General features: G+C 52.1%; 1 protein-coding gene across 1 annotated transcript; it reads right to left on the bottom strand.

The window, feature by feature from the left end:
• Positions 1–27366, bottom strand: ETF1 (eukaryotic translation termination factor 1). Its single transcript, XM_067005501.1, has 11 exons — positions 27258–27366; positions 27033–27171; positions 13061–13236; positions 12095–12234; positions 8010–8148; positions 6928–7118; positions 6261–6390; positions 5351–5506; positions 4675–4739; positions 3552–3699; positions 1–2113 (listed from the first exon to the last, which is right to left on the bottom strand). The coding sequence occupies exons 2-11, from the start codon at positions 27116–27118 to the stop codon at positions 2031–2033; spliced, it is 1314 nt and encodes a 437-aa protein (XP_066861602.1). The 5' UTR covers positions 27119–27171; positions 27258–27366; the 3' UTR covers positions 1–2030.

Genomic DNA, 27366 nt, shown 5'->3' with positions numbered 1-27366 from the left:
TATATTCTTAAATATGGTTTAATACTCTTCTCCATTTCTGTACATCACAACACCAAGATATCACTGCTTGGGATCTCTCTGCAGAGGCTATATAGTATGCAAAGGCTAGGATTTTTCACCCCCGTTTAACGTGTTTGTATGTGTAAGTGTAATACATATCAGTATATATTGATATACACATCAATATATAATGCAATATATATCACTGAAGAGAACACATTGATTAAAGAAATACAAAAATTTGGCATCATTTCCAAACTTAAATAGTAAAAATAAAAACTACAAAAAGGAGCTGCATACCCTAATGTATCATGTGAAACAACAAGCAGTATATTCAAAAATGTAAATTTACATCCAATTTTTCTGGTCTTGTCATGTCACATTAGACCCATTTACAATGGCAAAATCCAGAACATACCGCTTTGAAGACCGCAAACATGTTCAAACCTGGGTTTGTGCACATCTGCGGCAGACCCAGTCACACCTTCCGTGAGAGATTCCAGCTTTGATGTGAAAACAACAGCAAAGCCATCTGCCAGGTTATAAACCAGGGTTACAAATTGTATTGCTCACAATGACAGTAATTTTGGACCTCAAAGAACAGCGTGGCAGAAGGTTAAGACAAGCTCCACCTCCATTCAAGTGAAACAGGATTACTGGAAAAAAATGGACAGGTATGCAACTAGCAACAGTGGCTGCTTTTGACTGATGCACCCGGACTGATGAGCCAGCGAAGACCAGGACTCCCGGGCACTAAGATGTCAAAGCGCCCATCAGAGAACCCAATAACCCTGAAAAAGAAGCAAGACTTGTGCATTACCTCATGCCAGTGCTAAATTCATCCTCCGCCTGCGAGACTATCTGAAAAACCCTTAGCCATTTCTAGTAGGTTGAAACGCATTCTATATAGCGGGCATGACAAAAAACTTTGAGTCTTGATGCAACCAGAAGTTTTAACCCATTAAGGGTGCCTTCGAGTTCAGCATCAGATTTACAGGACAATTGTGAGCCACTACAACAGACTTCCTTAGTGCTGGGAGATGGACATCCCAGTGGGTTGTGCTAACGTCCAACATACTAGTATCAAGGACTCCAAATGCACCAGTACTAAGGTTTCAGTCAAGGGCTCCACTTACTAATTATTCCTGTAAAAAATACCCGCTTTCCATTAAAGAACTGTGGGTTCAATCAAATTCACATAATCAAGGAAACCTTACGCAGTCCTAAAGCAAAAAAAAAAAAAAGACTGAGGAACAAAACAAAATGTACCTTACTTCACTTAAATTGTATGTTTATTTTTGTCAACACCGAAAAAAAACCTGAAGGCTGCACTGCTCAAATCCAATTAAGCCCAAGACTTCAGCAGCATTTTCATCGCAATCAATGAAGTGCATTTCCTAGTTTGTAAGAGCAGTGCTTCTGCAAATAGATTAAAGCACATTTGGCTGGTAAGCCTCCCCAAACCATCTGAATTTGCAAGCCACACCTTATAAGCTAGCACTCTAGGTAAGTGCTTTCTCATTCTTTTGAAGAGAATGAATGGCTCCAATTTCGTTACATTTCTTCTTCTGCAGTCTAAGCTGAGAGTGCCATGTAAATGGGTCACACTGCTGCAAAATGCAGCAATTGATTTCTCCAATCAAAGTAAAAAGAAACAAACCAGTAGGATCTTACTTCTATTAATTTTTGAAGGAAGAGGTTTACAGCAGTTAATGTATCATGAAGGTTAAAAAAATCATTTCCATAAAATACAAGAGCAACCAATTTCACCATTGAGTAAAAGTAAAAACTGGGATTCTTTTTAAATTAGTCCGAAGTGGCATATAGGAACTTAGTAGTTTGCTGCTGTACTGACACTATGACAAATCAAAGTGTAGGGTTTTGCTTTTTTAAATCCAATGTTTGTGGATCAAGTTCTGGAAATGTTCCAATTCTAAGGCAGGGATCTGTTGTGTTTTCCACCATGAGTTTGCTCCTTGGGTTGGATGCTGGAGGGGCGAGGCACGTTTTGCCGGACCCAGGTCGACTACCTAGTAGTCATCAAGGTCAAAAAATTCATCGTCTCCTCCTTGGTACTCCATTCCCTGGAAGTCCACTCGGTACCGCAAGATACCTGGTAAAAACAACACACTTCAGCTTCTTCAAAACACAAAGAGCTAGAGAGGCATTAAGCAGTTTATTGAGCCCTGTCTGCACATTGAGAGTTTCTCAGCTGAGTTTTCAGAAGCTAACTCTGCATTTGTGCTCCAAGACAGGCTCCAGCTGATGGCTGGCAGCAAACACACAGCTATAGTGAACACGCCACATCCACATCTCAGCCTGATGTAATTTATTGTCTGAAGGAAGAAATTCCTACCTGCCCAGCCTAGACCAGCTTTCTTCTGGCAAAGCTGAGCCTATTCTAGGATGGTATCTCCAAGAAATGCCAGTAACGGGCAATTTGTTCTAATACAACTGCTCAGACTGAAGCCTATCAGTTAAGTTCAGCAGGCAGTTGGTATTGAAGCAACTTTTACAGTGAGCTATACTCGCTGGCTGTCTTGCTGGACTCTTCCTACCCCACACACCAAGCCAGGTCTCCGGGATGCCTTTATCCCTGGAAAGGTTTACTTAGGTAAATTCTATTCAAAGTGCAGGGACGGGAGCATGGTAGCAAACAACAAGCCACCACGCAAAGAGCCTGGATCTGGCAGGACGAGAAGGACCTCTGAAATTATAAACCCTGAAAGCTCACAGACATGTTGCTCCATACGTAGCCTGACTATTCAAACTTGTTTCTTCCCGAGTAACATTCATTGTCCCCTGGAAATTCCTCTTTACATTTGTCTCTACATCCATCAACCTACACACAGCAAGTGGCAGCATTTAGCACCTCAGTGAATAAGTAATGCATTGTGCTAGAACTGCGAGTCTGGGGAGGGCACAGTCTCTGGCAGGTGTTTTTGCTCTACCCTGCTACTGATTTTGTCAGGCTGAAGCCCATTAACTACCTGCACCTCTGCCAAATTAAAGGCTAAACTGGTTGTCAAGTTTAACAGAGGGACCAAACGATTACAGAACCTCTGCCTCTCCACAAAGTTGGGCCGATAATACTCTGTTTTGAAAAGAAGCTTAAGACTGGAGAGCAAAATATAGAGAAGTTCTGAGAGACAAGTATTATATCCAACTGCTTCAAAAATCCAGCTGGTGTTTGTCATACACCATTTCTACATAGCAGGGCATGGTCTTCCACAAAACATCTGCAGATACAGAGTGAAGCAGTTCACACCTGAAATTCAGCAGCTGGAAATACGGACAGTTCACCCTCTGTGCACTATGAAGGACAAAAGGACCTGAGGAACACAGTTTGAAAGTAACAGCTGCCTAACATGCAGCACCATCTTGCTGAATGTGGAATGAATTCACCTGAAGACCCCTGCTGAACAGGATAGTTTCTTACACTAGTATAATGACCAGTAGGAATAGCACTCATCTGCTTTGTGTTGGCACCGGATTATCGAATCAACCATTACAAAAAAGACAAACCACAACACTTTTCTTCTGCAGTTTACCTCCGATTCCTCCAAATCCTTTCACAAATTGAGATCCTTCCTGTGATTTATCTGTAACAATTTCCAATGTTGCTCCAAATTTCTTGTAGTTGTTTGCAAACCACTCCAGAAGGGGCATACTTTCTATCAGTTCGTGTTCTTGGCCAGTCTTTGTAGATGTTTGAGGGGGAAAAAAAAGCCACAATGTTAAGCTCATTGCACATTAACTACAGAAAACACTCCTACTACAAGCTGTCTTTGGCTTAAACATCAACAGTATCTTCTCTGTCCTCAGACACCTGCATTAATGCTCTACAGGCTCCAGCAGTCCAACACAGTTGCCAGAGTGCAGGTGGTAGACACCGCTGACACAACTGGCAAACATGCTGGCACAAGCACAGGACTCCTGATGCTAAGAAATTAAGTTTTGACAAGCCTTGTTTTGGCCTCCATACTACAGAAGCCAGTGTGGAAGTCAGAGAGAAAATGCCTCTGAAAGAAATTCATTCTTCCATTCAACTGTCACCTCAAGCTGCACTCATATTTTCACTGTTTTGCTGATTTACTTTTTACCCCACAAACAGTCCATAGGTATTCTTCTAACCAGGCACTGTTTACTCTGGGAAATACTGATCTTTGCAAATCCAGAGGCGAAAAGCAGAGTTTTGTAAGTAGAAGGTCAAGTGATTATTGGCATAGAAACACTATATCACTGCAGATAACACTGTAAACCTTCTGTGCACAGAAGGAATTGGCAATTACCCCAAAAGGAGGAAAAGCAGCTGGGAACGGCTGCCCTGGCAGACCTAAAGCAAGACAGAGATGACCACCCCTTTTGCAAGGGACAGACTTAACTCTTCTGGTGGATGGATAAAAGGTGGTCAAATACGCTGTCCTGCCTGTCACCTCAGCTCATTTCCACAACTTCTGAATTGGCAGCACAAAAGATTGAAGAAAAACAATGCCAGAATCCAGGCGTTAGACTGAAGGAGAACAGGAGCAGCCACGGACTACCCTCTCGAAGTCTCCTCTGGGTACCAGAAAGGTCATCGTGCTCATGTGCTTGTGACAAACTAAGCTCAGACATTCACAGTACTGCACTAGTACACTGAGAATAAATGTACCGCCCCCAAAGCTAAAATACCTCTTTGTCTGTGAAGTGGGACTTATCCTTCTCCTGCTCAGGTGTCAAATACAGGATCTTCTCCTCTGAGAAGGGAGAGGAAAAAAAATATTAGGTTGGATGAAGCTATCGGAAGCAGGTTAAAAATAGCAGGAGACTGAAGACGGAGCCATTAAAACACAGAAGGCTTGGTGGTCGTTAACACTGCCTTCCGTCCTAGTGGATGCTCTGTGGAAAACTCAACAGGGCACACCAGTAGTGTATAGTGCCACAAAAACAAAACCACCATACCACAAACAAACAAAAAAAAGCAGAGGTCCTGCCATAGGCTTACTGATTATACACAGCTCATATGAATTTTGTTTCAGGCCATAGGGCTCAAGTCAGTTTCTCCTCTACAGCGCACTGGTATCACATTTATACGGACACAAGCAAAAGGCAGACTTGATGCCAGTGTTGTGACATTATCACCCCACCACTGCAATTCTTCTTCTCCATGGCGGAAGCTTGCTAGTTTCAGACTTTTTCCCCAGAGCAGCTGGGAAGCTGCAAGCTAGTACCCTGCCTACACAACATCCCCTTGATCGGTTCCTTAAATACCACCCTGAGGAGTTCCTCCAGCACAGCCTATCCAAGTAAGGTGGTTTAAGCATTAAACCCCTCACAGATCTTTCGGTCCCACAGAAGCGCTACCTACCCTCCGTGCCTTGGCAGTGCAGAACGTATCTCATTATATCCAGGTTTTCATAGACTATCAGTATCTCTACTGCTCCCATTTCCAAAGCTTTTAGTGTATCTTCAACGCCGAAACAGTACTTCCCCGTGTCCTGACTGATTTCATCGAAGTATCGTCCTGTAGCCAGGATACAAAGAAACAGATCGTCAGGCACAAAGATCATGCCACACGAATTTTTAACATGCCAGATCTGAATGCAAGAAGAGACCAGAAAAGTATGTGGTACTGCCGAAGGAAGGCAAGCTGTCCGACAGCATGTCAAAGCATGTACTTCAGAATATTCATCACCAGTAAGTCAGCTCTACCAAGCCCTGCCCTGTCGGGAAGCTCGCTCCATTTAAAGGCTCCCCTTACTTATGAAACACTCCATTGGACTAACCCACCAGCAGACACTACCTAACTTTGTTCTCTCCAGCATAAGGTAGCTATTGTTACTATTGCCCTCTTGTACTTTCAGGTCAAAAGCAGTGTCTGCTGACTATCAACCAAGGGATCATTTCGACTGCCATCTTAAAAACAAAATAAACCTTAATTCTTATCATGCTGAGATGCAAAAAAATCTGAGATTTTCTCCTCTTCCACCCCAACGTCACCAGAATGCCTGAAACTAAGGGTACCTCTGATGAAAGGATAAGCAGAAGATCAGAGGAGCCCAGTGGGGAAAAAAAGCAACAGAGCAAACACTTCTTAAAGTGTCATTCAGTCCTGCAGTATTTCAGAAGGTGTCTGCAGAACTGTGCCCAGCCCAACACAGACAGCGCTGCAGGGCTGAGCTAGCACACGCAGGCATTACCAGAAGGTCTAAATCAAGACCAGATTATTCAGTGAAGCATACTTGGCTCAGGAGAAGGCTAAACACGTAGTCAGATACCTATTAGTTTCTTCTCTTGAATGAATTTCACATTGGAGAGGACCTCAGTTGACAATTCAATTGCTTGATTGAATCCATTTTCTCCTCCATAAGAAATGTCAACTAGTTTGAGCACTTTGGATTGCAACCGCTAAACAAGAAAGAGACAAAAAAAGTCTGTGACAGCTCTATTATAACAAAACTACTTCATAATGCCTCAAGAATAAGTACCTGGCAAGAGTCAGGGCATTAGTCTATTTTGTTCACTTGTAAGCAGAGGTTGTTGAGTCAGAGGGACCTCTGAATACTTAATACTGAAGCACAGTTTTCAGGCAGCAGGGCCATAGAGATTAGGTTTAGTCGAGCTTAATTCCCATAAGGCTTCTACTTTAGATTTGGGAACACAAAGAACACGAACATCAGTTCCAAACCGGGGAGAACAGATTTCTTTTAGCACTGTTACTAAGAAAAGGAGATCTTACCTCCTTTATTAGGAAATAAAGGCATCTGTAGGGTGTCTTTAGGAATGCATTAGGAAAGGAAGACATCTTTAGGATACAAAAGATTTTTCATTTTAGTCAAATCACTTAAGACACCAAGGTTACACGTCTCCAGAGATGCAGCTAGTATCACTGTGTTACTACTGACAGCTTAAACATTTGAGCTTTGCTCAGAAAAGGCCACTCACCTGGTCAAACATGTCAGATTGACTTAATTCAGTTTTGAAGTCTGCCGATCCAGCTAAAACGAGACCAGCCACGTTCACCTTGTCACCAGAAATGAACAGTTGCACAGCCGTCTCTGCTACCTTCCTTACATAGTTGTGTCGTTTTTCCATTCTCAAACGAGCGAAACGCAAGGCAGACTGACCTCCTCTACCTTTACAAAACAAGAAAGGTGAGGTAGTAATTTGGAAGTAGTTTAATTTTGGGAAGGTTGTTAGTACATGGTCCCCACTGGGCCCTGAATAAGTGAACTGAAGGGCAGATGCAGCCTTCAGAATTAGTTTGCTTCCAGCTGAGCTAGGGGTATTCAGCTGGAACAGCAAGTGAAAGGAGTGTTCATTCACACAAAGATTTTTCTCCACACATCCCAAAGCAGGATTTTTTTTTTTTATTTGGACTTGCAACTCTGTAGAAATTTTGAATATCTGCACACTTTATATCCTGTACCTGCATTAAAAGCTATTTCCTTTATTACACTGCCTCGTATACCTTTCTTGCTGATGCAATGCTTCCCAGTGCTCTCTGCTACAGGAACTTACTGAAGATGTTTATTTCATTTTGTCCCAGCCTACTCTACAGAGAAGGATGGTAAGCCAGGAGGTAGCTGACAGACAATTCACTCAATTCATTAGTGGCTCACTAGTTGCACTATATTGTGGTGCACTGTAGAGTTCTGCTTGCTCCATTACACTTCTTTACTTCTTGCACAGAACAAGTTTTGTTTTTCCCTGTTGTTTGGATGCAACACCCTGAGATGCAGGTGTTATTACTACTTCTGCTAGTAATCTTTAGTGAAGACCACCTCAAAGCCAAGTAAAGGGCCAGATGCACCAAGAAATAAACACCGCTTTAAGATCAACCGCATGTTACCGTGATTTGTTAATTTTGATAGAAGGCTCAGACTAGAGTCTTTGCTGTCAGACTTTAAGGGAGCACAGAGTGGCGTCCAGCTACAAGCATACAGGCTAAGTTCCCTGCTTCTGCCCTCACATCCCACCCCACGGTATTTGGCTGCAAACAGCTCAGAGATACGCTAGTGCGTTACCATGCTTCTTTGGAAGATCCACAGTGAATTTGTGCAAGACTTCTCTTGTGTTTCCTTGAAGAGTTCCAAAGAGGGCACCGCTACCATCTATTACAATAAAGCCAAACTTGCTGTCATCAGAGAGCAGCGCTGTAAGAGCCTGGAACAGAAAACAAGAGTTGTCAGCAGTAAGCACCAGTTTGTCCAGGACCCTGGTTCAAAAGACTACCAGGCACATTATACCTCAATAAAGGTCAGTTTCATGGTGATTTTTACAAATAAACTAGACTAAGAACTGCAGATTGAGGAGTCACAGAATTGTGCAACAGTTTGGGTTGAAAGGAACCTTAAAGATCATCTAATTCCAACCTCCTTGCCGTGGGGACCTGGGCACCTCCCACTAGCGCAGGTTGCCCAAAGCCCCATCCAACCTGGCCCTGAGCACCTCCAGGGACGGGGCATCCACAGCTTCTCTGGGCAGCCTGTACCAGTGCCTCACCATGCTTATATTAAAGAATTTCTTCCTAATATCTAAACTAAATCTACCTTTTTTTTTTTAGTTTTTAACCATTACTCCTTGTCCTGTCACTACACTCCCTAACAAAGGGTCCCTCCCCGTGTTTTCTGTAGGCCTCCTTAAGGTATCGGAAGTTGTTATAAGGTCACCCCGGAGCCTTCTCTTCTCCAGGCTGAACAGCCCCACCTCTCTCAGCCTCTCACAGGAGAGGTGCTCCAGCCTCTGATCACCTTTATGGCCTCCTCTGGACCCGTTCTAACATGTCAGTGTCCTTCCTGTGCTGGGAGCCCCAGAGCTGAAGGCAGGGCTTCCTTGCCCTGCTAGCCACGCTGCTTTTGGTGCGGCCCCAAAAGCCAACTGCATTCCGGGCTGCACGTGCACATTGCCAGCTCCTGTTGAGCTTCTCCTCCACCAGCACCCCCAGGTCCTTCTCCTCAGGGCTGCTCTCACTCCATTCTCTGCCCCACCTCTATTTGTGCTTTGCCAGGACTACCTCTGATAGCTACAAACAGTGCTGCCAGGACCTGAAAGGAAACCGATGTTTGGTAACTCTTTTCACAGCATTACCAGCTCATCACATGTCACGTGCAGGTGTAACAGCAAAATCCTAAAGTGTGGCTCTGGAAGGGTTAGGTGAAAGGGATCACACCTCCACAAGGCTGCATCACCTCTCCAGCTAGCAAAACTGGAAGAGTAATTCTCCTGGCATTCCAGCCAGGAAAGCTGAACCCACATAGTTAACTGCTTGGGCTATTTGTCAATCAGCTTTACACAGAGCACCAAGACAGCCTGCCTTCCAACTCACCAACTAGCACAAGTACCCTTCTGCTAGAGTCACAGACCCCAGGAATTCCCAAAGGCCGGACGATGAAATGCCCATAGTAGATGTTTCAAAGATTCAGCCTTACAAAGCAGAATTAAGTAACAGCAGCAATAACTGTCACATGAACAACTACATAGAGAAGACAGACACGGCATTTGTTGGGAGAAAGAAGTTATCCAGCAAGTTTCTTCTCTTTAAACAAGAAAACTAAATTCATCCTGTAATCAGTTTGACTGACAACTGAAAGACTGCCTGGTATCAAGGCTTCCAAGTTCCTTTTGTCCAATTTCCTGCTCAACCCTAGTTCTGGTGGTGTGGGACATCTGTGGGTACTTCAACTTGACGCTCCTTTTTGGAAGGAACCTATCAGCTACTGTTCCCTCTTAAAGGCAGCACAAGCTGGCAGGCACATTCAGCACACACACACTGCTCACTTCTACGTGCCCAAAAAACAGCACAGCAGGATTCCTTTTCCTGATGTTATATCCAGGCTAGCAAAAACACATTAGCAGGACAGAGAACTTATCAAGTTCCAGATGGTTTCAAGTCACTAGTTTAATACCGAAAGAATGATGGTGATGATTTACTCCACTGGACTCCTAACTGCCTGCACGCATGCCAGCTTGATTATTGGACTGAATGGCAAGAATAAAAAACAGTCATCTTTATCCAAAATCCACACAACCAAGTCTATGGGTTTCAAGCTTAAAAGAAACAGAGACACTAAGGTTTAATGGAATCTTCTGGCCAAAGTAAATATTCTGTATTAATTCCTCAGCAGTGGGATGAATGAGAGGAGGAAGTGGCATATTACATTGCAATCTATTTAACTGGGACAGAGCCAAGCAAATCGTGTGACTGGAATGAATGCTCCAGCCAAGGTATCAAAATAAGTCATTGTAAATCCTACTCTTCAGAAATACATCAGGGTTCATATCCCTCTTGGGAAGTTACTTCAGTTTCACACAGGCAATAAAATATCTAGAGGAAATCTTATCAGATAGTCTTGCCAGGCAGCAAGTGACTGCAGCTCTGATGTTCTCAATTCCCTCTTACTCTTCATAAAGTATCCAATGGTCAGTAATCCCCCAATTTCCCCTTCATTAGTTCTGTCAGCAATTCCACCCTTTGACCTATCAAGCACAAAGAAGGGACTGGTGCTTTTATTTCTCTTCCTTCAGCCTGGACTGAGCTTCCTTTCTCCACCTCAGCCTAACATTGAAGACCATGTCCTTTTTCTGCTCCTTGACAGGTTCTCACTTCCACAAGGCATCTGTTGGGTACTCAGCCAGACGCCCATTTCTCAAGTTCCAGCTGGGCGTTGGGAACCCCTAGGTTAAAAGCAGAGCTCCTCAACCACATCAGAACTCCAGCGCTAACGTCACTCATTGCTTTTACAGCTAGATTTGATTCTGCAGTGCAGACAATACCACATAAAATGAGCACGCATTCCAAACGGCACAGGAGAGCAAACAGCCCCTGCAGAAAGGTGCTGGCAGTAATCACGTCATCAGCAGTGTCAGTTACCATGAGTTCCTCTCAAGTTACTGGTACTGCCTTGCGGAGCAGGGCTGCACACCAGCAGAGTATTTACAGCTGCCTCCCGGGAACAGCCCACTGGGCAGCAGCTACTTTTTTGTATTGAATCAATGCCCTGAAGCAGGAGCTGCAGCCAAGACTGAATTAATCCCTTTGCTGATAGGGCAGAAGGCAGCCTACCTCCACCCACCCACCCACCGCCAACAACTGCAGGGACAAATGGCTCCCTTGACTTTCCACCTCTGACTCTCTCCTGAAGTCCCCTGCTTACCTCCTGGTTTCAACGACTTACGGACACAGGGGCTCAGCAGAACTTCCACAAGTTGTACCTAGCTTTGTTACTTCTGCTAGGTCAAAGACGCATTGGGATTTCACCCTCGGTGGGGAGAGGAGAAGCACAGGGATGTACCTCACACCTGCGTGACAAACAACCCTCTCCTGCCTGTGCTCCTGCCCTTTGAAACTCAGCCACGGATCAGACCTCCAAAAACCCAACCAACCAAGCAGACTACATCACCGAAGGCCCTGTCAAGCCCGTGTCAACTGGGTTTGATGACAAGCCATTACGCCTCCCTCCACACACTGCGGTGAACGTCATGGACATGAAATGCAGTCAGTTTCCTAGAGACACCGAGACCTCTGCCAGTGCAGAGCCAAAGCAGACGTACACACAAACTGACTTCATGAAGTTAAGACCGCTGCGATCCACAGCAACATAATATGCCTCAAACCAGCCATTTCACTAAGGCAAGCAGACGCCGGATGAATATAATCCCATCTCACCCCAGATAGATTAAGTGCATGCCAGTTCTCCATCAAGGGTCTCAGGTAACACATCCGATATCAAGACTGGCAGCACTAATATTATCTTGGCTTTACTTTAAGGCCTGGCTTGGAATAAGATCTATGGGCCTTTAGCGTTAAGAAGAAAAAAACATTGCCTCCAATTACAGGGAATAGCTCATGTCCATGGGTAACAAACTGAGCAGTTGCTTGCTGGGCCATAAAGTCAGCTCTAGCAGGAGCTGTACAATACATCAATTCCTTTCACCAAATATCACACATTTTTGAATAGTAGCCAGTCACAAGCCAGCCATTCAGGCTAAATTAGAGCCTGCTGTTATGGAGTCCGTGGACTCAGGCACACCAAGGATTGTTTCAATGAGTCTAGCAAAGCACTTTCATTTCAATTACTGCAAGACCCGTAGACAACAGGAGACTTCTTACCTCTGTGTGGAATTTGTTGTCACACAAATACAACGATGTATTGATTGGTTTGAAAGGTTCAAAGTCGATGTTGACCTTCTTCTCTTTTCCTTCTTCTGTCACAATTGTTCCACAGTAAACAACCAGACCATTTGGAGGTACTATAAAGGATACAATGCAATTTGAGATCACTGTGAAATACTGCAAGCCATAACGATCAAAAACTAACCATCTAGCCAGGAGACTTAAGACAGAATTGAATTTGAAGTTCCCAAGTCTTGTACCTTAATTTCCCCCCACTTCATTTCCTCCCAGATCTCTACAGCGGAAAACAAACTAATTTAGTGCACATATACTGAACAGCTCAGGGCAGTGGGAGAAAAGTGACCTTGGATAGCACTGAAGGAAGGACTCGGAGCAGCGCTCCAGAAACGTGTACTTGCATGTTCAACCCATGAGCTTCCAAACTCCTAGAGCCCTGAGAACAGCTGAACATCCCCGTGAAGCTTTCCTTGTTCTCAAATACAGCAATTTATACACTGACCACCTCAGTGAAGGCCACTTGTCAGCGTAAAGATAAGAGTGACAAACCCTTTTCCAGTACTTATTTTAGATGGGCTGGGTCTACTTCCTCCCAGAGCTATGGAGGCTTCATAGCTGCACGCCTAAGTTTCTGCTGGATGAAATCCCACCGATCTAATGCAAGGGAATTACAGCAGACCAGCTCTTGAGGCTGGACAAGTTTCGAAGAGTCAGCACGGCTAAGGACCAAGTTATCCCACTTACCAAAAACCAGGACCATCCTACTACTGTAGTCCCAGGGTCCACCCCTACAGTAACCACCCACAGGCAACATACCTGGAGCACCAGAGCAAAACAGCAGCACAGGCCAACAGATTGGATTAGCAGAACAGTGCACAATACAGGAACTTAACAGTGCTTCCAAGTAAGGGAAGTCTGCCAGCATCCACACAAGCTAGAAGTTACCTTTGTTATAGAGTTTGAGTCTTTGTTGTACAGACGTGATGGCTCCCAGTACTGAAAGGCGATTCACTCGAGACTTAATGTTGGAGGCAGTGCCAAACTCATCCGCTAACATTTTTGCCACTCGCGAGATCTGGTCTTTGGGGGGAATGATCAACGATATCATGCTGGTACCATTGCTGAGAAGGGAAGAAGAGGGGTTGTGAGCAGCCACCAGTCAAAGCAACGCTGAGCATTTTCATACCACGTTCCAGACCAGTCTCCTCCCTCCTGCCCCCCGTTCCACCCCACCTCCAGGGATGCTTTGACCCACTGCTGTCGGTGTAATTCCCCTTCTGCTGGACAACAATGGGAGAAAAAATATAAAATAAGAGTCTCTTCAGAGGATTTGCAGGTCACTACCAAGCAAGCCCTCCAAACGCTGCTTGTTTAAGTTGGGATTCTACTTGGGGAGCAAAGAACATAGTTACAGGCTAGGGGCTGCCAGCTAAAAGGCATGTAAAGCAGCCCCCGGTTGAGGTTATTTAAAACAATGCAGCCACATACTTTAAGGACATTTTAAAGCCCATCGCATTTGTTCTCAGACAGCTGGAGCACTAGCCAGTCCAAGTGTTGTTTTAACACATTGCTCTCCTCAGATTAATACCAAAAACTGAACTGGAAGGGTCATTTTGTAGCAATCTTCTACTTTCCTGCTTTGGTGCTAGCCCTGCTGCATGGGAGGCTCCCTGACTCCGGCAGCTGCTTTAAATAAAGCGCTGAAGTACGTGACTGCTAGTTCAGAAGCACCAAGCCCAGGCACAGAGGCAGGAGATAAGACCCCACAAATCACAGAGCTGGCTTAAGCTAAATGAAAGAAGTTTGACATTAGTTCTTCCTATGGCTTTGGGAGGGATCCCGCAGAGGTCTTAATCCCCGAGAGCGCCTTGTGGGTCAACTGCATCCACAGCCAAAATGGAAGCGAGGGAAGTTCCGTCTGCCTTCCAGCAGGTAACTCCCATTTGCTGCTGAAGTATCCCAGATGCCTGAAGTGCTGCTGCATCATCTCAGTGCAGCCCAGACCTCATAGCGCACATTTAGTCATGGCATAAAAATCGGATGCCTCATCACGCCCTCCAGCCCTCTCAAGGCCAAAAGCTGTACTCAGGATTCTGAGTCAGATCACTGACAACGCGCTCGTCAGCCACGAAAGAAAAAGATTTCTGCTCTTACACAAACCTTTCGGTACGACGAGCTGCTGTAAGGCAGCACCTGCCTGCTGCCGTGCCAGGCTGCCACGCGCCAGCATCCTCCCGAAGCGTTTGGGCTACGGAGGCAGCAGGGAAGTGCTTTAAAAAGCATCACTTCATTAGCCTCTTTACAGAAGTTACACAGCCCTCTTCCAAAGATCTTCAATTCAGGCCAAGTTGAAACAGATGCTGGGTCAAATATGTCCCTGACCTTCCAGACAACTAATTGGTTTTAATATCCAAGATCCCCATACACGCTAATCAAGACAGTCGTAAAGAGACACTTGCACGCATTATTCCCCGAAGGAGCTTTGAGCCATGCTGACAGCTATCGCAGACTTGCAGGTCACACCAGCCAAGAACACTCCGTGTACCACTCAATTAAAGCAGCGAGCTACCTCGGTGAATGGCACAGGCCTTAGGGGACGTGTAATGGCCTCCCGGTCCCAGCAGGCTCCTTTGAGCAAGAGGCCGATCAGAATGAAAGCGACTCTTCCCGACTTTTCTGAAAGCAGCACTCTCGAGGCAAGCTCACACAGCTCATCTCTTCCTCTGAAAGGAGAGGTTCTCCAGCTTCCAGAGATCAGAAAGCTCTGCAGAGCTCCTGCCTACCTGCACCAGCTAAGGGATAATCCTAGCGATGCGGCAGGCGGGAGATGGGACCCTCGGGCCCCTCGGGCACTCCGTGGCTCTCCTGATAGCAACAGGTTTCCTGCGACGTTTCCTCTGTTGAAGTTACCAAACCGGGAGAGAGCAGACAGCGAGGGACAGGAGTACTCTGGGGGATTTTAGCAGGGAGGAACAGCAGCCGTGCCCTCCCGAGATCCACTCTCCAGCACTGAAGCACTCATCAAGGTGCCTTTTGCTTTTAAGTGCAAGCCGCCCCCAAATCCTAGCCCCCGGCCTCGTGTTACGTCCCGCTGCCCCAGAAACCCCGCAGCGACAGGGGCACGAGCAGGGCTGCTGAGGCACAGCACTAGGTGCGGCGCTGTTACTGCATGTCACACACGGCATCTTATCAGATGTCAGCCAGACTGCTGCACCGCCCCAAGTCACACCGGGATCTTCACAGACCCTCTTGATTTATTGCTGCAAACAAGTTAAGTGCAAAGGAACCTTATAAATGAGAGCGAATGCATAATCTGAGCCTCAAACATGCTCAGCACAGCACAGCGCTCTGCTTGCTTAAAGCCTTCCGCAATTTCCAGCCCCAATTTACGTCCGAAAGCACCTTCCGTTACCAACTTCAAGTGCATTTCTCCGGTTTGCCGTGCCTTCCTCACTATTTACTCAGCCAAAGCTATTTCAGGCACTAAGCTGCAGCACCCAACAACGCAGCCGGCGCGCAGCTCGCCACGAGAGCGGCACCTCCCAGCACCCCGCAGCACCCGGATCCTGCCCAGCCCCACGTGGGGACACCCCCGGGGGCAGCCCCAGCCCGCACACCGCTGCTGCCGCCTGCTGCTAATCCCCCCAGGCGAGCAGCTCGTTGGGCAGCCAGCTAACTGCAGGGAAGAGCACCCGCTGCTCCCTGCCCGGCTCCCTCTGCCCCACACAAAGGCACGGTGGGGATCTGCGCACCAAGCGGGAACATGGCCAGGGAGGCTGAGACCAGGAAGACGCCAGCTGAAGTGGACCTGCACACAGGTGGCCGCAGACCTGCCTCACGCAGCAGGGACCCACACCAACCGACCCCAAACAAGCAGCTTTCCCCTTCCAAAGCGAGCTCGTACCTGAACGTGACCTTACCGCAGGACGGTCAGGTCTGAAAACCTGCGGCTCCGTCTGTTGTGATTACAGCAGTGAGACAAAACATAGCAAGGAATTGCTAAGAAAACTGCAGCTCAAAAATGCTTGGGGAAAAAAAAAAAGTACTCTGCACAGCAATACAGCGGGTAGGTTTCCTATCAGGCTTCGCACAATGCCTCAGCAAGAACAGAAGGATTTCTGCACAGTCCCATGCCTCATCCTCCCGCACCGCTGCTGGATGAGCTGAGTGTTTCAGAGTGCATTCCCTCTGGGAACGCCGTACAGGAGATCACGGTGCTGGCTGCAGCCTCCAGAAAGGGGCCTTGGCAAGGTGCAGCCCTAAAAGCAAGCAGCTCAGCCCCGCACGAAGCACGTGGGACGTTTGCCACCTGGAGGGCTGCTGCCAGCCCCGAATCCCGCAGCCAGCACACCGCCAGGCAGAGCTTCATCACAGAATGCTTACAGGGAGCCGCCTGGATTAAGGGAAGCGCTCACACTGGCAGCTCAGGATCGAACGTGCAACGAGCTTGGTTCCTCCCCTGTCAGCCCCGGTGCTCCTGCAGGCAGAGGGGCCTGAAGCACTCCCGGTTATGGTCGGCGCAGCAGGATCCCGGGTTCAGGAGTGCCAAGGCTTTTCAGAGGCACAGGATTTTCAGCACTGCCAAGAGGCTCCCCCAGGTTTCAGTGCACCCAAGACAAATTACACTAGATCAGCTGGAAGCTAATGCTTTCAGGCTGAACTAAGCCAGGAAGTTTTAAGCAGCTAGAGACAGTTGCTGTCCCTATTCTGGGCTCAGAAGCGCCAGCACAGCAGCCAAATAGCTGCCTCCGTAACGTAAATATGTGCATCGAGGTGTTTGCTTTGTAACAACCTGGCATCCTCGTCCGCAGGACAGCACAAAGTGTGCCACTGCTCGCGGGACTGGAGGGCAGAACAACGATCTAAGGGCACCTGCCGCAGGCTGCAGAGACACAGGGAGGGGGTGCACGGAGCGCCAGCCCCTGGGAAGGTAGAAGCACTTCATTCACTGCTGGGTGCTATGGTTACTAATCACACCGCGCCAGCCCTGCCAGTAATTGGCAATTAGCTCAGATTTAGCGTGGCCTGGAAGCTACCAACATCAGGTATCTTCTCTGATGATCTGTGCTGGAGATCGAAGCTCTGCCTTCGCTCCTAAGCCATCCCAGGGGGACCTCCAACTTCGCTCCTAAAACCCGCCAGAGCTGTTTGGGGGTAGGAGGGAGGCAAAAGCAAGCACGCTTTGTTCTCTTGAGACATCAAGTTCTTTCGAAGTGAGGTTTGTGGAGAGGACAGCCTGTTCTGGTACTGAAACCTCAGCGCTAGTACAGTTTGGATTTCAGACAACTGTACGACAAAACAAGCGGCGTTCCCAGTCACGAGAGGCCTAAAAGCAAACGTTAATGGATTATCGCAGCGAGGGGCGGCGCGAGGTGCTGAATCACTTCTAACCTAGTCCTCAGAAAGCGAAGGAAGAAGTTTGCCGGTGTTCCTGCAAGCAGGTGCCTGGGCACCCACAGGGCTTGCTTTCACTCTAAGACCTTCCTGCTCTTACCAAGCTCTCCCGGCACCTTCCAGCAGCTGCGGTGTTTCAGGCTAAGAGCAGCACACGCCGGGCTCTGCCCAGTGGCCCGAGCAGGGATCTCGCAGAAGGCTTCACCCGGCTGCGCTGCTGCACCCAGTCCCACGCCACGTTCGGCACCAGGAGCGGCGCTCGCTGCGTTTGCACTCTGTCGTTCAGCGTGAAGAAGCCTCCACAACAGAAGGCAAGAGCAAAGAGCAAGCAGCGCGTCGCACTGGAGACAAGCTGCCGAAGACACCCCCCGGATGGCTTTCGCTGCGGCCGAGCCTCCTGCCCGGGTCGGCCACCCTCAGCTGCAGGGATCCGGTTTCTGCGCTTCCACCAGGCGAGAACAGCTGAGCGGGTCCTTGCACCTTCACTAACGCTGCAAGCTGCCTTAGTGGATTTCCAAGAGTTGCCCCCGTCCCACACAGCGTTACCACAGTATGACGGCCACCTGAAAGGCCACCCAGAGCTCCAAAGGCGGCAGGCCCCGACCTGGCAGAGGAGGGCGACCCCAGGCAGCGAGGAGCAGTCACAGCCTGCCCCCCAGGACGCGGGGTACGTGCTGGGGAGGCACAGCCCTGACCTAAGAGGCGTGCTGTATAAATAGCAGCTACCGGCCTGCCCTGCCCTGCCGGGGGGCTTGGCAGGCAGCAGCTGAGCCGCGCTTGTTCCACAGTGAAGCATCTCACACCAATAGCACCGGGGGTGACGCGGAGGTACAGAGGCAAGGCAGGTCACTCGTTCTCTGACTCAAAATGGGAATATTTTACAGGAATATTTTACGGGGTGGTAGGTCCCCGAGTACCTTGCTTTCCCAGGAACAAGGGAGCACGAGGCCTACACACGACTGGCAGGAGCGTGAGGCAGCCTTCAGGTAATCTGCTCTTACCCACGTGCTGCAGCTGGGAAGCTTTCTGTAACCGCTGCCACGCTGCTTCAAGCGACGTTACCTTGGGAAGGCAACAACCCCGGCCTCCTCCCAGAGGGCTGCAGGTTACCAGTGCACATCACCCCCACCTGCACGGCACAGGCTGCCAAAGCTACATGAGGGCCTGAGCAGACCCCTCGCTGCACACCCTTGGCCAGCTGCGAGATGGCTGCCAGGAATATCCCCGTAATCCCAGGCAGAGCTTACCGCAGCCGGGCACGTACCTCCGAAGAGCCCCGCTTCTGGGCAGCCAGCCACCCAGCCCAGCAGGCACACGGGGCTTCAGCAAGGGCTGCGTCGAGAACACAGCCCCACACAAGCAGCGATGGCAGGGAAGAGCTGACTGCTTGCGTTTGGTTTTATTTCTTCTTTTTGATCCTGTATCTGAACACAGACGTTGAATGAAATACTAAAAAAAGTAAGTGGCCTTTGGTATGGGCAAGTCCGAACGCGCTGGTTTGGGTTCTCCTACACACCGCAGGCCCCAGACACTCCCTGTTCATAAAAGCCTCGCGTGTAACAGCTTGACCTTGCCACAAGGAAGTTCCTTGCCTATGCTCCTACAGCTCATCAGCTATGGCTGGAAGTACATGAACAGGTCACAGACGTGCCCTTTAAAGACTTCGTGTCTTTTAATAAGACAAAGTCCTCTCCAAATAGGAAGTGGCACCAGCTCACTTGAGATGCCCAATCTAGACAGACGACTGCAGAGGCAGAAGCACTAACACTTCTCCTAGAAATCCTGTCAGCCCACGAGCAAAGACTCTCAGCGGCGCGGCATCCCGGCAGTGCTCCGGAGGCGATGTCATCGGGAAGCTCACCCCAAGCCTGCACTGCCCGCATTTCACAGCGCGGGGCAAGTGCTGTGACAAGCACAGCCAACAGATCTCCGTCCAGCTGCGGCTCGAGAAGCAACAGCTTTGTGGTGTCTCCATCAGGCACAGATGAAAACCCACCCTGCTCGTTTCGTGGTCTCAAAACACAGCACAGAGGGGACAGGCGCTGCACAGGTATCTACACCGAGCCCACAACACCACTCAGTAGATATTGGGACCTCCCATGGGCCCCTTGAAGTTTAAAGAAGAGCTGAAAGCCGTGCCACTAGCAGCATTTTTTACTGCACCATTTCAGCAAAAACCTCAACTCCCACCTCAGAGAGGCTCCGCGTTTCACCACAGCATGCACCGCACTTCAGGATGATCTGCTAAAAGCCCAAAGTGCCCCTCCCTGCTTCCAGGTCATCCAAAGAGGGATACGAAGAACTGGAGATGAGATCCCAAAGAAAAGCGTGGCGAGGAGGATGTCCCTGGACCTGGTGCCACCTCAGAAGCACAAAAGTAGTACAGAACAGGGGGAAAGTGTGGTCACAAGGGAAGGATCGTGGGGCCAGGAGACCAAGTCGTTCGTTCTTCCAGAGTACTGTACGGCACAAGCATTAACTGGGGACTGTGACCCCCCCCCCCTTGGGCCCTGGGAGCACCCCAGACGGTTAATTCCCGTGTCTCTGAACGCCACCTCTCCCTGGACGGACGGGCATCGCTGAGCTGCACAGCGTGAGGCCGCGCAGTCATCGCCGCCACGGCCCGCTCAGCGCCAAGCTCTCGTGCTGCAGCTCTCCCGCAGCCCCCGGCAGGAACCTTCCGTCCCCTCTGCCAGAGGACACGGCATTACGGGAGGGTGGCGCACAAAGCGCCGTGTAACCGTGTAACCACAAACAGCCTTGGCACGGACATTACAAGCGTCCTGAGAAGACGTTCTGCGCCCTCACCCTAACCCACCGACCTTCCCGAAGCAGAAACGAGGAGGAGCCCCCAGAAGCCGCGCTGCCAGCTGTGCAGCCCAGCACCCGCCAGCACCCACCCCAGCCCAGGGAGGTGAGCCCGCTCCCCGCAGCGCAGCCTCGCTCCGGCAGCCGGGGAGAGCTCCCCGCGGGGAGGCAGCACTCGGCTGCTCCTGCAGAGGCGCGGAGGCAGGGCTGCCCGGCGGGGTGGCGGTGCTCCCCCTGCGGCTCCTGGCCCGCCGCCAGCGTCTGCCTCCCGAGCTCGGCAGGCGCCGCTCCCCGGGGACAGAAGGGAGGCGAAGGAAGATCGGGGTCACGGAGCTCCCCTTCTGCAGGCAGCAGGGGACGTGGCCGGGCGTCACTTGTCCCGAGGCGACGCAGGCAGCAGGTAACTGAGCCCTCTCCTGTGGGTCCAGCTCGTGCAGCTCCACGCAGCTCAGTGTAAGCAGCGCCCGGGCTCGGAGCTGGCAGCTCACGCTCCCGGCCTCCTCCTTTCCTCAGCCGGAGCAGCTCCTGCACCAGCCCAGAGCCCAGCCCCGCGGGTCAGGAGGAGCCCCCGACTTCATCCCGTGCTGCTGGAGTGGGGACTGCATTCCCCACAAGGAAGGTGAATCAATGGCGCTCGGAAATCCTTGGATCAACGGCAACACGTGCCAAAAACCCAACGGCGTAGGCACGTTCTGAGCGGGCCTTGCTGGCGGCGCCCGGCCCGACGCAGGCGGCCCCGCTGCCAACTACCGGGCAGCGAGCAGGCACCGCCGCGCCTCTGACGTCCGCGGCTCACTGGCAGCCTTGGCTCCGCCACAGCTCCCCTGCTCTCCCTCCTCCCTCTCCGATTATTAATGCTCCAAGTTTTAAAGACTTGTTGCATTACGCTAATGGGCCGGTTGGGTACAGGCTGTACACCGAGGGGCTGAAGCAACAAATCCAGATTTGCTCGTTAAGATGTTAATGCCTCACAGCTACGTGGGAATAGGGAGCCAACAGCGGGGCGGGGAATCTAGTTGCCACAAAGCCAAAAAAAGTCTGTCCTGTCCTCTTTGGAGGTGCTCATTCCCATTTCCTACCACATCATTTGTCTTCAGCAGGCAGGGTCTCATTCATTAGCTCTACGTGAGCGATGATCTGCGCATGAATCACGCCGCTCAGCACTGATTCACGCCGTTGTAAGGGAGGGCACCAGGCCACCGAGCCACCAAAGGCTACAAAATAGCGACCAGAGCTTGTCTGACACGTAGCAGCTCTCCCGGTCAGGCCATTCTCTGCCACCTGCCAGCACGTACTCACGCGGCACTTCTTGATCGTTGCCGTAATTCAGGAGCAGGGGGAGCAGCAGATGAGGAGGGCCAGAAGTGAGCAATTCGGCACAGGTGAGCAGAGGGTGCCAGCAGCCCTCCCCGCACCGTGCCCCCCCCCCGCTGCCTGCAGAGCCTCCTCCACCACCCGCCCTCGACCCGCTCAGCTCCGCACCACCCAAACGTCCTCCCCACGGACCCGCCTTCGTTCCGAGTCCGACCAGCCCCGTGCACGCAGCTCCCAGCCCCAGCACCGCGGGGACCGGCAGCAGCATGCAAAGAGCTACTGCCTGCCCTACACTAGGGCTATTCCTGCACCGGCCTGTCCGCAAACACCCCCTCCCTTTCCTTCTCACACTACCAAGAGCAAAAGGCACGTTAATATCCTAACCTTCCCCTGTACCAGGAACGTGCCCTTCTTTAGGGCCTCGCCCTGAGGACAGCTGAGCAGAGAGCACCACTGCACGGAAGCAGTTCAGCTCCGGTATCAGCTCATATCATAACCTCTTCCCTAAACACCCCGCGTTTTAATGACGGATCATAAAGCCGCAGCAGAAAGCTCACCGCCAGTTAAGACAAACCCCACAGCCACACCGGCGACGCTTCTTCCAGTTCTCTCCACACAAGACAGAAATCCATTTCTACCTCAGGACTGGCCCAGCCCAGGTGCCAGCAGCCTTTTAGCCCGCTGGGGACACCTGCACGAGGCAGGGGCTTGCTGCGCAGAGATCCTCAAGGCCATCGGATGGCAGGCCCTGGCAGGACACAGCAGCGCAGCAGCCTCCTGAACGCAGCGCAGGTCGGAAAGCCACGCAGCAGCGTGCCGCAGCACTGCCCCTCGCAGCTCCGCCAGCTCACCCAGGTTCAAGGTCTCCATCGTGCTCCACGTCCTGAGGGGAAAGCTGCAGCTCCGCAGAAATGGCTTCTGTACCAGGTGCTATGCTGCTCCCAGAGCCCCGAGCCCCAACAACAAACGGATCCCTCTGAGAAGGCAGGGGAGGCCTGCTGCCTCCCTGGGGGCACGGCTCTGAGCCACGCGGCTCAAGCAGCACGGCCAGAAAATTGTCGCAGAGATGTAAGGGCAGGCCGAACCCTCCTCCCGAGGCACGGCATCACCGAGCGACGAGCTCAGCCCCAGCAGGGCACCACGCACGGTGCAGTAGAGCCGCTCACCCTGGAGCTGATTCAACAGCTGCCCCAGACACAGCTGCCACTCGGGTGCCACGCAGCCAGCTCCGCCTGCGGTCAAGTGCTGCGGACGCCACGCGGAGCAGCTGGGGGTTCGCACTGCGTACCTCAGGAGAGAAGCACAGCTCACCAGTGCGGAGCAGCACAACTCCGGCAGCCCCAAAGTTTCCCAGTGCTTGTCCAAACGAAGCCAGGAGCACCACAAGGCTGTAGAGGATGTCTAACCGACCCCAGTCACTCTCTAAGCAACGCACACAGTCACAGCCGCCCCCCAGCAGCTGGCGCAGCATTCGCAGCCCCGGCATTACCGTCCTGGGGACCTCTAGAGAGGCTCACCACGCCGCCAGCAGCACTGACCAGGGCTCACCTCGCTCTCCAGAGCCACCAGGACGTCCCAGCGGGTCTCAGTCTCACCGACCTGCCCGGTCACCAAAGCGGCGTCGCCCCAGGACGCCCAGAACGGCCCCACCACCACCCTTAGCCGAGCAGGCTCCCACCCCAGGGCGGGGAAGCAGCAGCAGCTTGAGGCCAGTTCCAGAGCCGGGCCCTTCCACCAGGGCCAGCAAGGCTCCGGGTGGACTGCGGCAAACCCAGCCGTACCTGCAGCCTAGTGCAACACGCGCTGGGCAAATCGTTTTTGGGTAAGCCACAGGTCAGGCTCGTGCCACTCACACAGACCTAGCGTGTGTTTCATTTTGCAGGAATTCCCATACATTTTCACACCTCTGTCTCTGCTGGTAGCTTCTTGCCTCACATTTGGTTTCTCCCCTGTAGCAGATGGAAGTTTCAGCTCAACAACATCCAAACCCTAGTGAGAAGCAGCCTTACTTCACTTTGCCATGGCTCCGGAGACACCAAGATTTCCCCTTCTCTTCCTATTTCTCTATTCTGCTGCCTTCGTGCATTTCTTCCTGTTATACCTAGAATAAGCCACCCATTCAGGCCCAGTTTTTGAATTTGCTCAAAAGCCTGCATATGTCCCGTCCCCTCACCTTCCAAAATACCTGGTGTGGGGAGAGGTTTTGATCCTCAATTCCTACCCGCTCTATTTGGCTTTGCCTCCAGAGACACCCGTCTGGTTTGCTTCCTCTCCCTGTTTCAGCAGAACAATATCGAAGAATCGAGGCTACCGTCCTGAGCAGTGCAGCCCTGCCCTTAAGTTCAAGGCAGGTGTCTTGAAGGCAGTGAGTTCCTGAAGGTTTTGCCATCATAACTGGGCTCCCACCCTGCACTGGCACCCGCTGCGCTCTTACTCAGGGTCAGAACCTCGCCCAGCAGAGGGGTTTCTGACCCGTTTTGGAGCAGGGCGCCCTCATCACCGCGGCTCTGAGTTCTCCAAACACTGTTCGGGGTGCCACCTCAGGCCTCAGCCTGCAGGGAGGCCGCTAGTTGTTGCTGATACTTGATTTTGCCAAGCATTTACAGCTTAGATTAGCAGACAGGCTGCCCGCAGTCCTGCTAACTATTCAGAGCTGCAGAGGAACAAAGAGGGATTGTCAATTTCATCGCGGCACTGGAAAACTGCACCAAGCACTAACAGAAAGGCCCTGAGACAGAGCATAAGGGGAAAAAGAGTGGCTAACGCCACCTCTGCTCGAGCTTCTGCAACATCCGAACGCAGCAGCGCAGCCGCAGCCACCCAGGGGCACGGGCCTCCACAGGAGCCACCCGCACGCTGCTCAGAAACCAGAGCCCTTCCGCAAGGGAGCGGCTGAGATGCCTGATGAGAACCCGAGCAGTTGGAGCCACGGGGGATGAACGACGGGGCCAGGCTTCTCACAAGGGCACAGCCTGCCCATCACCAGCCTCTTCCCCTGCTCCACTTCCGTGCTGGAAGCAATTAACCTTTCTAGCCAGGACTCGGGCCCCATTTGCTCTCCCTCACACGTTCTGCAGATGCCGGCTGCTCCCCTTCCCTTATCGCCACAGCACAAAGACCAACTCATTAACTTCACAGCACCAGAGAGTGCAGCTCAGCTTGGGAAGGACTGGTAGGAGACGGGAGATACCTCACCTCTGCTTTAGGAACGAGACAGTAGAGTTTGGAGGTTTAGGTGTGGTTTTTTTTTTTTTTTTTTTTAATTGTTTTGCCAGGTTCTTGCAGCCCAGCTATCAATGAGAACAGCAGCCCTCCTAAGCAGAGCGTGGCAAGTAACGCCAGGCGTTCTGGCTAGGATGTTACCTCAAAATGTGAGCGGCAGCCTCAGCCTGGTGAAGCTGCAGCTCCAATCTTCTCCCCTGGACTCCTGGCCAATACTGCCACTTGCCTCAGCTGTCTCAGACACGATAAAAGCATTCCCTTGCTCTTGTGCTCCCTTCACACTTCGATAATACCCCACAGATTTTACTGAGGTTTTATTTTACTGAGGTTTTCCTGAAATGCCAGCATAACAGCAAAAGCACGCCAAGTGCCAGACAAATTCAACGCCGAGCTCCTGCCTCCTCCATTTCCCTTTGATCCACTGCAGGAACAACCAGCGCCTGAAACTGGGGCACTGCTGCTGGGTCACTATTAGGAGCACATGAGTAAGGGAAGGTGGAGACGCCAAGGAGCCCTGGCCCTCCACACCACCCTATTTACGGGCTTTGCCCCCTAACCCACCCCAGAACAGGTCTTCCTACTTGGCAGGAAGAGGAAGCGACTCTCCCGGCGGCAGGAAAAGCCTGTTTCACTGCCTCGCACCTCTCGTGCCGGGGAGCCCGGCGCTGCTGAGCGCCACAGCACCTCTTCCCCTCGCCGGGCCCAAACAGACCGGGGTAACTTCGGCCGGGCCTCCTGGCAGCACGGCAGGCATTTACAGAGAGCCGGCGTAACCCTGCTTAGAGCAAGGACTGCTGGCGTCAGCAGCCGTCGCCAGGTGGGGGTTTAGCAGCCAGCACACACGGTAAGCGAAGCAGCAGCAGTATCACAGCACCGAGGAGATACTGGGACCCAGAGGGCTCCCCTAACCCCCCCCCCCCACATCTCACTGCACTTGGAGCATCGCCAGAGTGAGTCTGAGCTGTGGTGGGGCACACAGAAGGGAGGAGGGGGGACATCAGGGCTGCGGCCCCAGGGGGCTGCCCAAAGCCCAGGGTGCGCCCAGTCCCCGCCAGCCCTTCCGCCTCACTCCTTCCAGGAGCTCTCAGCTTCAGCCTCGACCCCCGCAACATTCGCCTGTCAGAGATGATGGGCAGCCAGCCACCGCTCCACGCAGACGTGCTCATGCCGCCCTGTTCTGAATTGGGAAGAGCCAAAACACTAGCCAAATGTTTCCCCACTACACCCCAGCCCCTCTCAGCACTGTTAGCTGTTCCCACAGGCTGCAGACACCTGTAGCTGTCCGGGGGCTCCCAGCACCATGGCAGAAGTGGCTCATGGGCTCTGTGCTTGCTGGGGCCTCCCTACCAGGGCTCTGCGAGCCGTTAGCACCGCATGAAGGCACAGCTGCGCGGTCAGCTCAGGCAGCCAAAGTCCACTCTGCTGCAGGCAAGGGCAACCCCGGCTCCGCATTCCCTTCTCCTACACCCCAACCCTCGCACAGCCACATCCCAAGCCAGATTAAAAAAATAACTGTGTTAAGAGAGCCCTGGTTTGGGTTCTCGTCCCCTTTCCCTCTTCTTAAGGCTAGCTTCCGACAGAACGCCTCCCCACGCTCCCTCTCCAGAGGGGAATAACCACCGGCACTGAGGGAAGGGCAAGGCCGCCGCTCTGCCTTACGGGAGGTGCCCAGACACGGAGTGCCCGAGCATGCACCCGGCCGGGTTAGCAGCGGGCCGGAGGGGCCTGCGGGAACCCCAGCCACGGGGGCGGCCGAGGAGCCGCCCTGGGTGTGCATTTGGCTGAGACGTTCGCTTCCTTTGCGGCTCCGGTACCTCCGGTCCCTGCCGCCCCCGGGGCCCGAGGGGCTGCCCGCTCCCGCCCGGAGCCCCCCCGGCCGCACAGCGACCGGCCCCGCGCCATCTTTGGCCGGGGGGAGGCGGCTCCGGCACCCGGCCCCGGCCGCGGGGAGGGGGGGGGGGAAACGGCACCGAGGGCGGCCGAGAGCCGCGGGGCCTCCCGGGAGCGGCGGGGCCGGGCCGGGATGGGGCCGAGAGGGGCGAGGAGGGCGGCGCGGCCCTGCCCGCAGCGTGAGGAGCCTCCTCGGGGCGGGCCCCGAACCCCGAGCCCCGCACCCCGAGCCCCCCCCCCAGACCCCCCCCACAACCCCCCGCCACCGCCGCCGCCGCCCCTCACGCACCCGCGGGCCGCCTCCAGGCTCTTGATGAGCTTCTTGATCTTCCAGATCTCCACGTTGCGGTCGGCAGCGCTGGGATCGTCCGCCATCTTCTCCCTCCTCCTCCTCCTCCTCCTCCTCCTCCTCCTCCTCCTGCGGCGGCCTGCGGCGGGGGCACGCGCACGGCGGTTACGGCCCGGCCCCCTCGGCCTCCCCCCGGCCCCCCCCCGGCGCCCCCCCCCCGCTCACCTCAGGCCCGCTCCTCCCTCCCCCCCCCGGCGGCGCGCGGCTGGCGGCGGCGCTGACGTCGGCCCGCGGCTGCTCGCGCTCCCCCTCGCCGCGCCGCATGTGTTGCAAT

This window comes from Anser cygnoides, chromosome 14, assembly GCF_040182565.1.
Source record: "Anser cygnoides isolate HZ-2024a breed goose chromosome 14, Taihu_goose_T2T_genome, whole genome shotgun sequence".
Lineage (NCBI taxonomy): Eukaryota > Metazoa > Chordata > Aves > Anseriformes > Anatidae > Anser > Anser cygnoides.
The sequence above is the reverse complement of the archived record's forward strand: the minus strand, read 5'-3'. Positions and strand labels throughout refer to the sequence as shown.

Excerpts from the sequence above, each read along its gene's own strand:
- ETF1 (XM_067005501.1), bottom strand. The coding sequence starts at position 27,118 with ATGGCGGACGATCCCAGCGCTGCCGACCGCAACGTGGAGATCTGGAAG. Across the intron at positions 12,235-13,060 it reads ACTCAAACTCTATAACAAAG|TACCTCCAAATGGTCTGGTT; the intron begins GTAACTTCTAGC and ends TATCCTTTATAG. Across the intron at positions 5,507-6,260 it reads TCAAGAGAAGAAACTAATAG|GACGATACTTCGATGAAATC; the intron begins GTATCTGACTAC and ends TCCTGGCTACAG.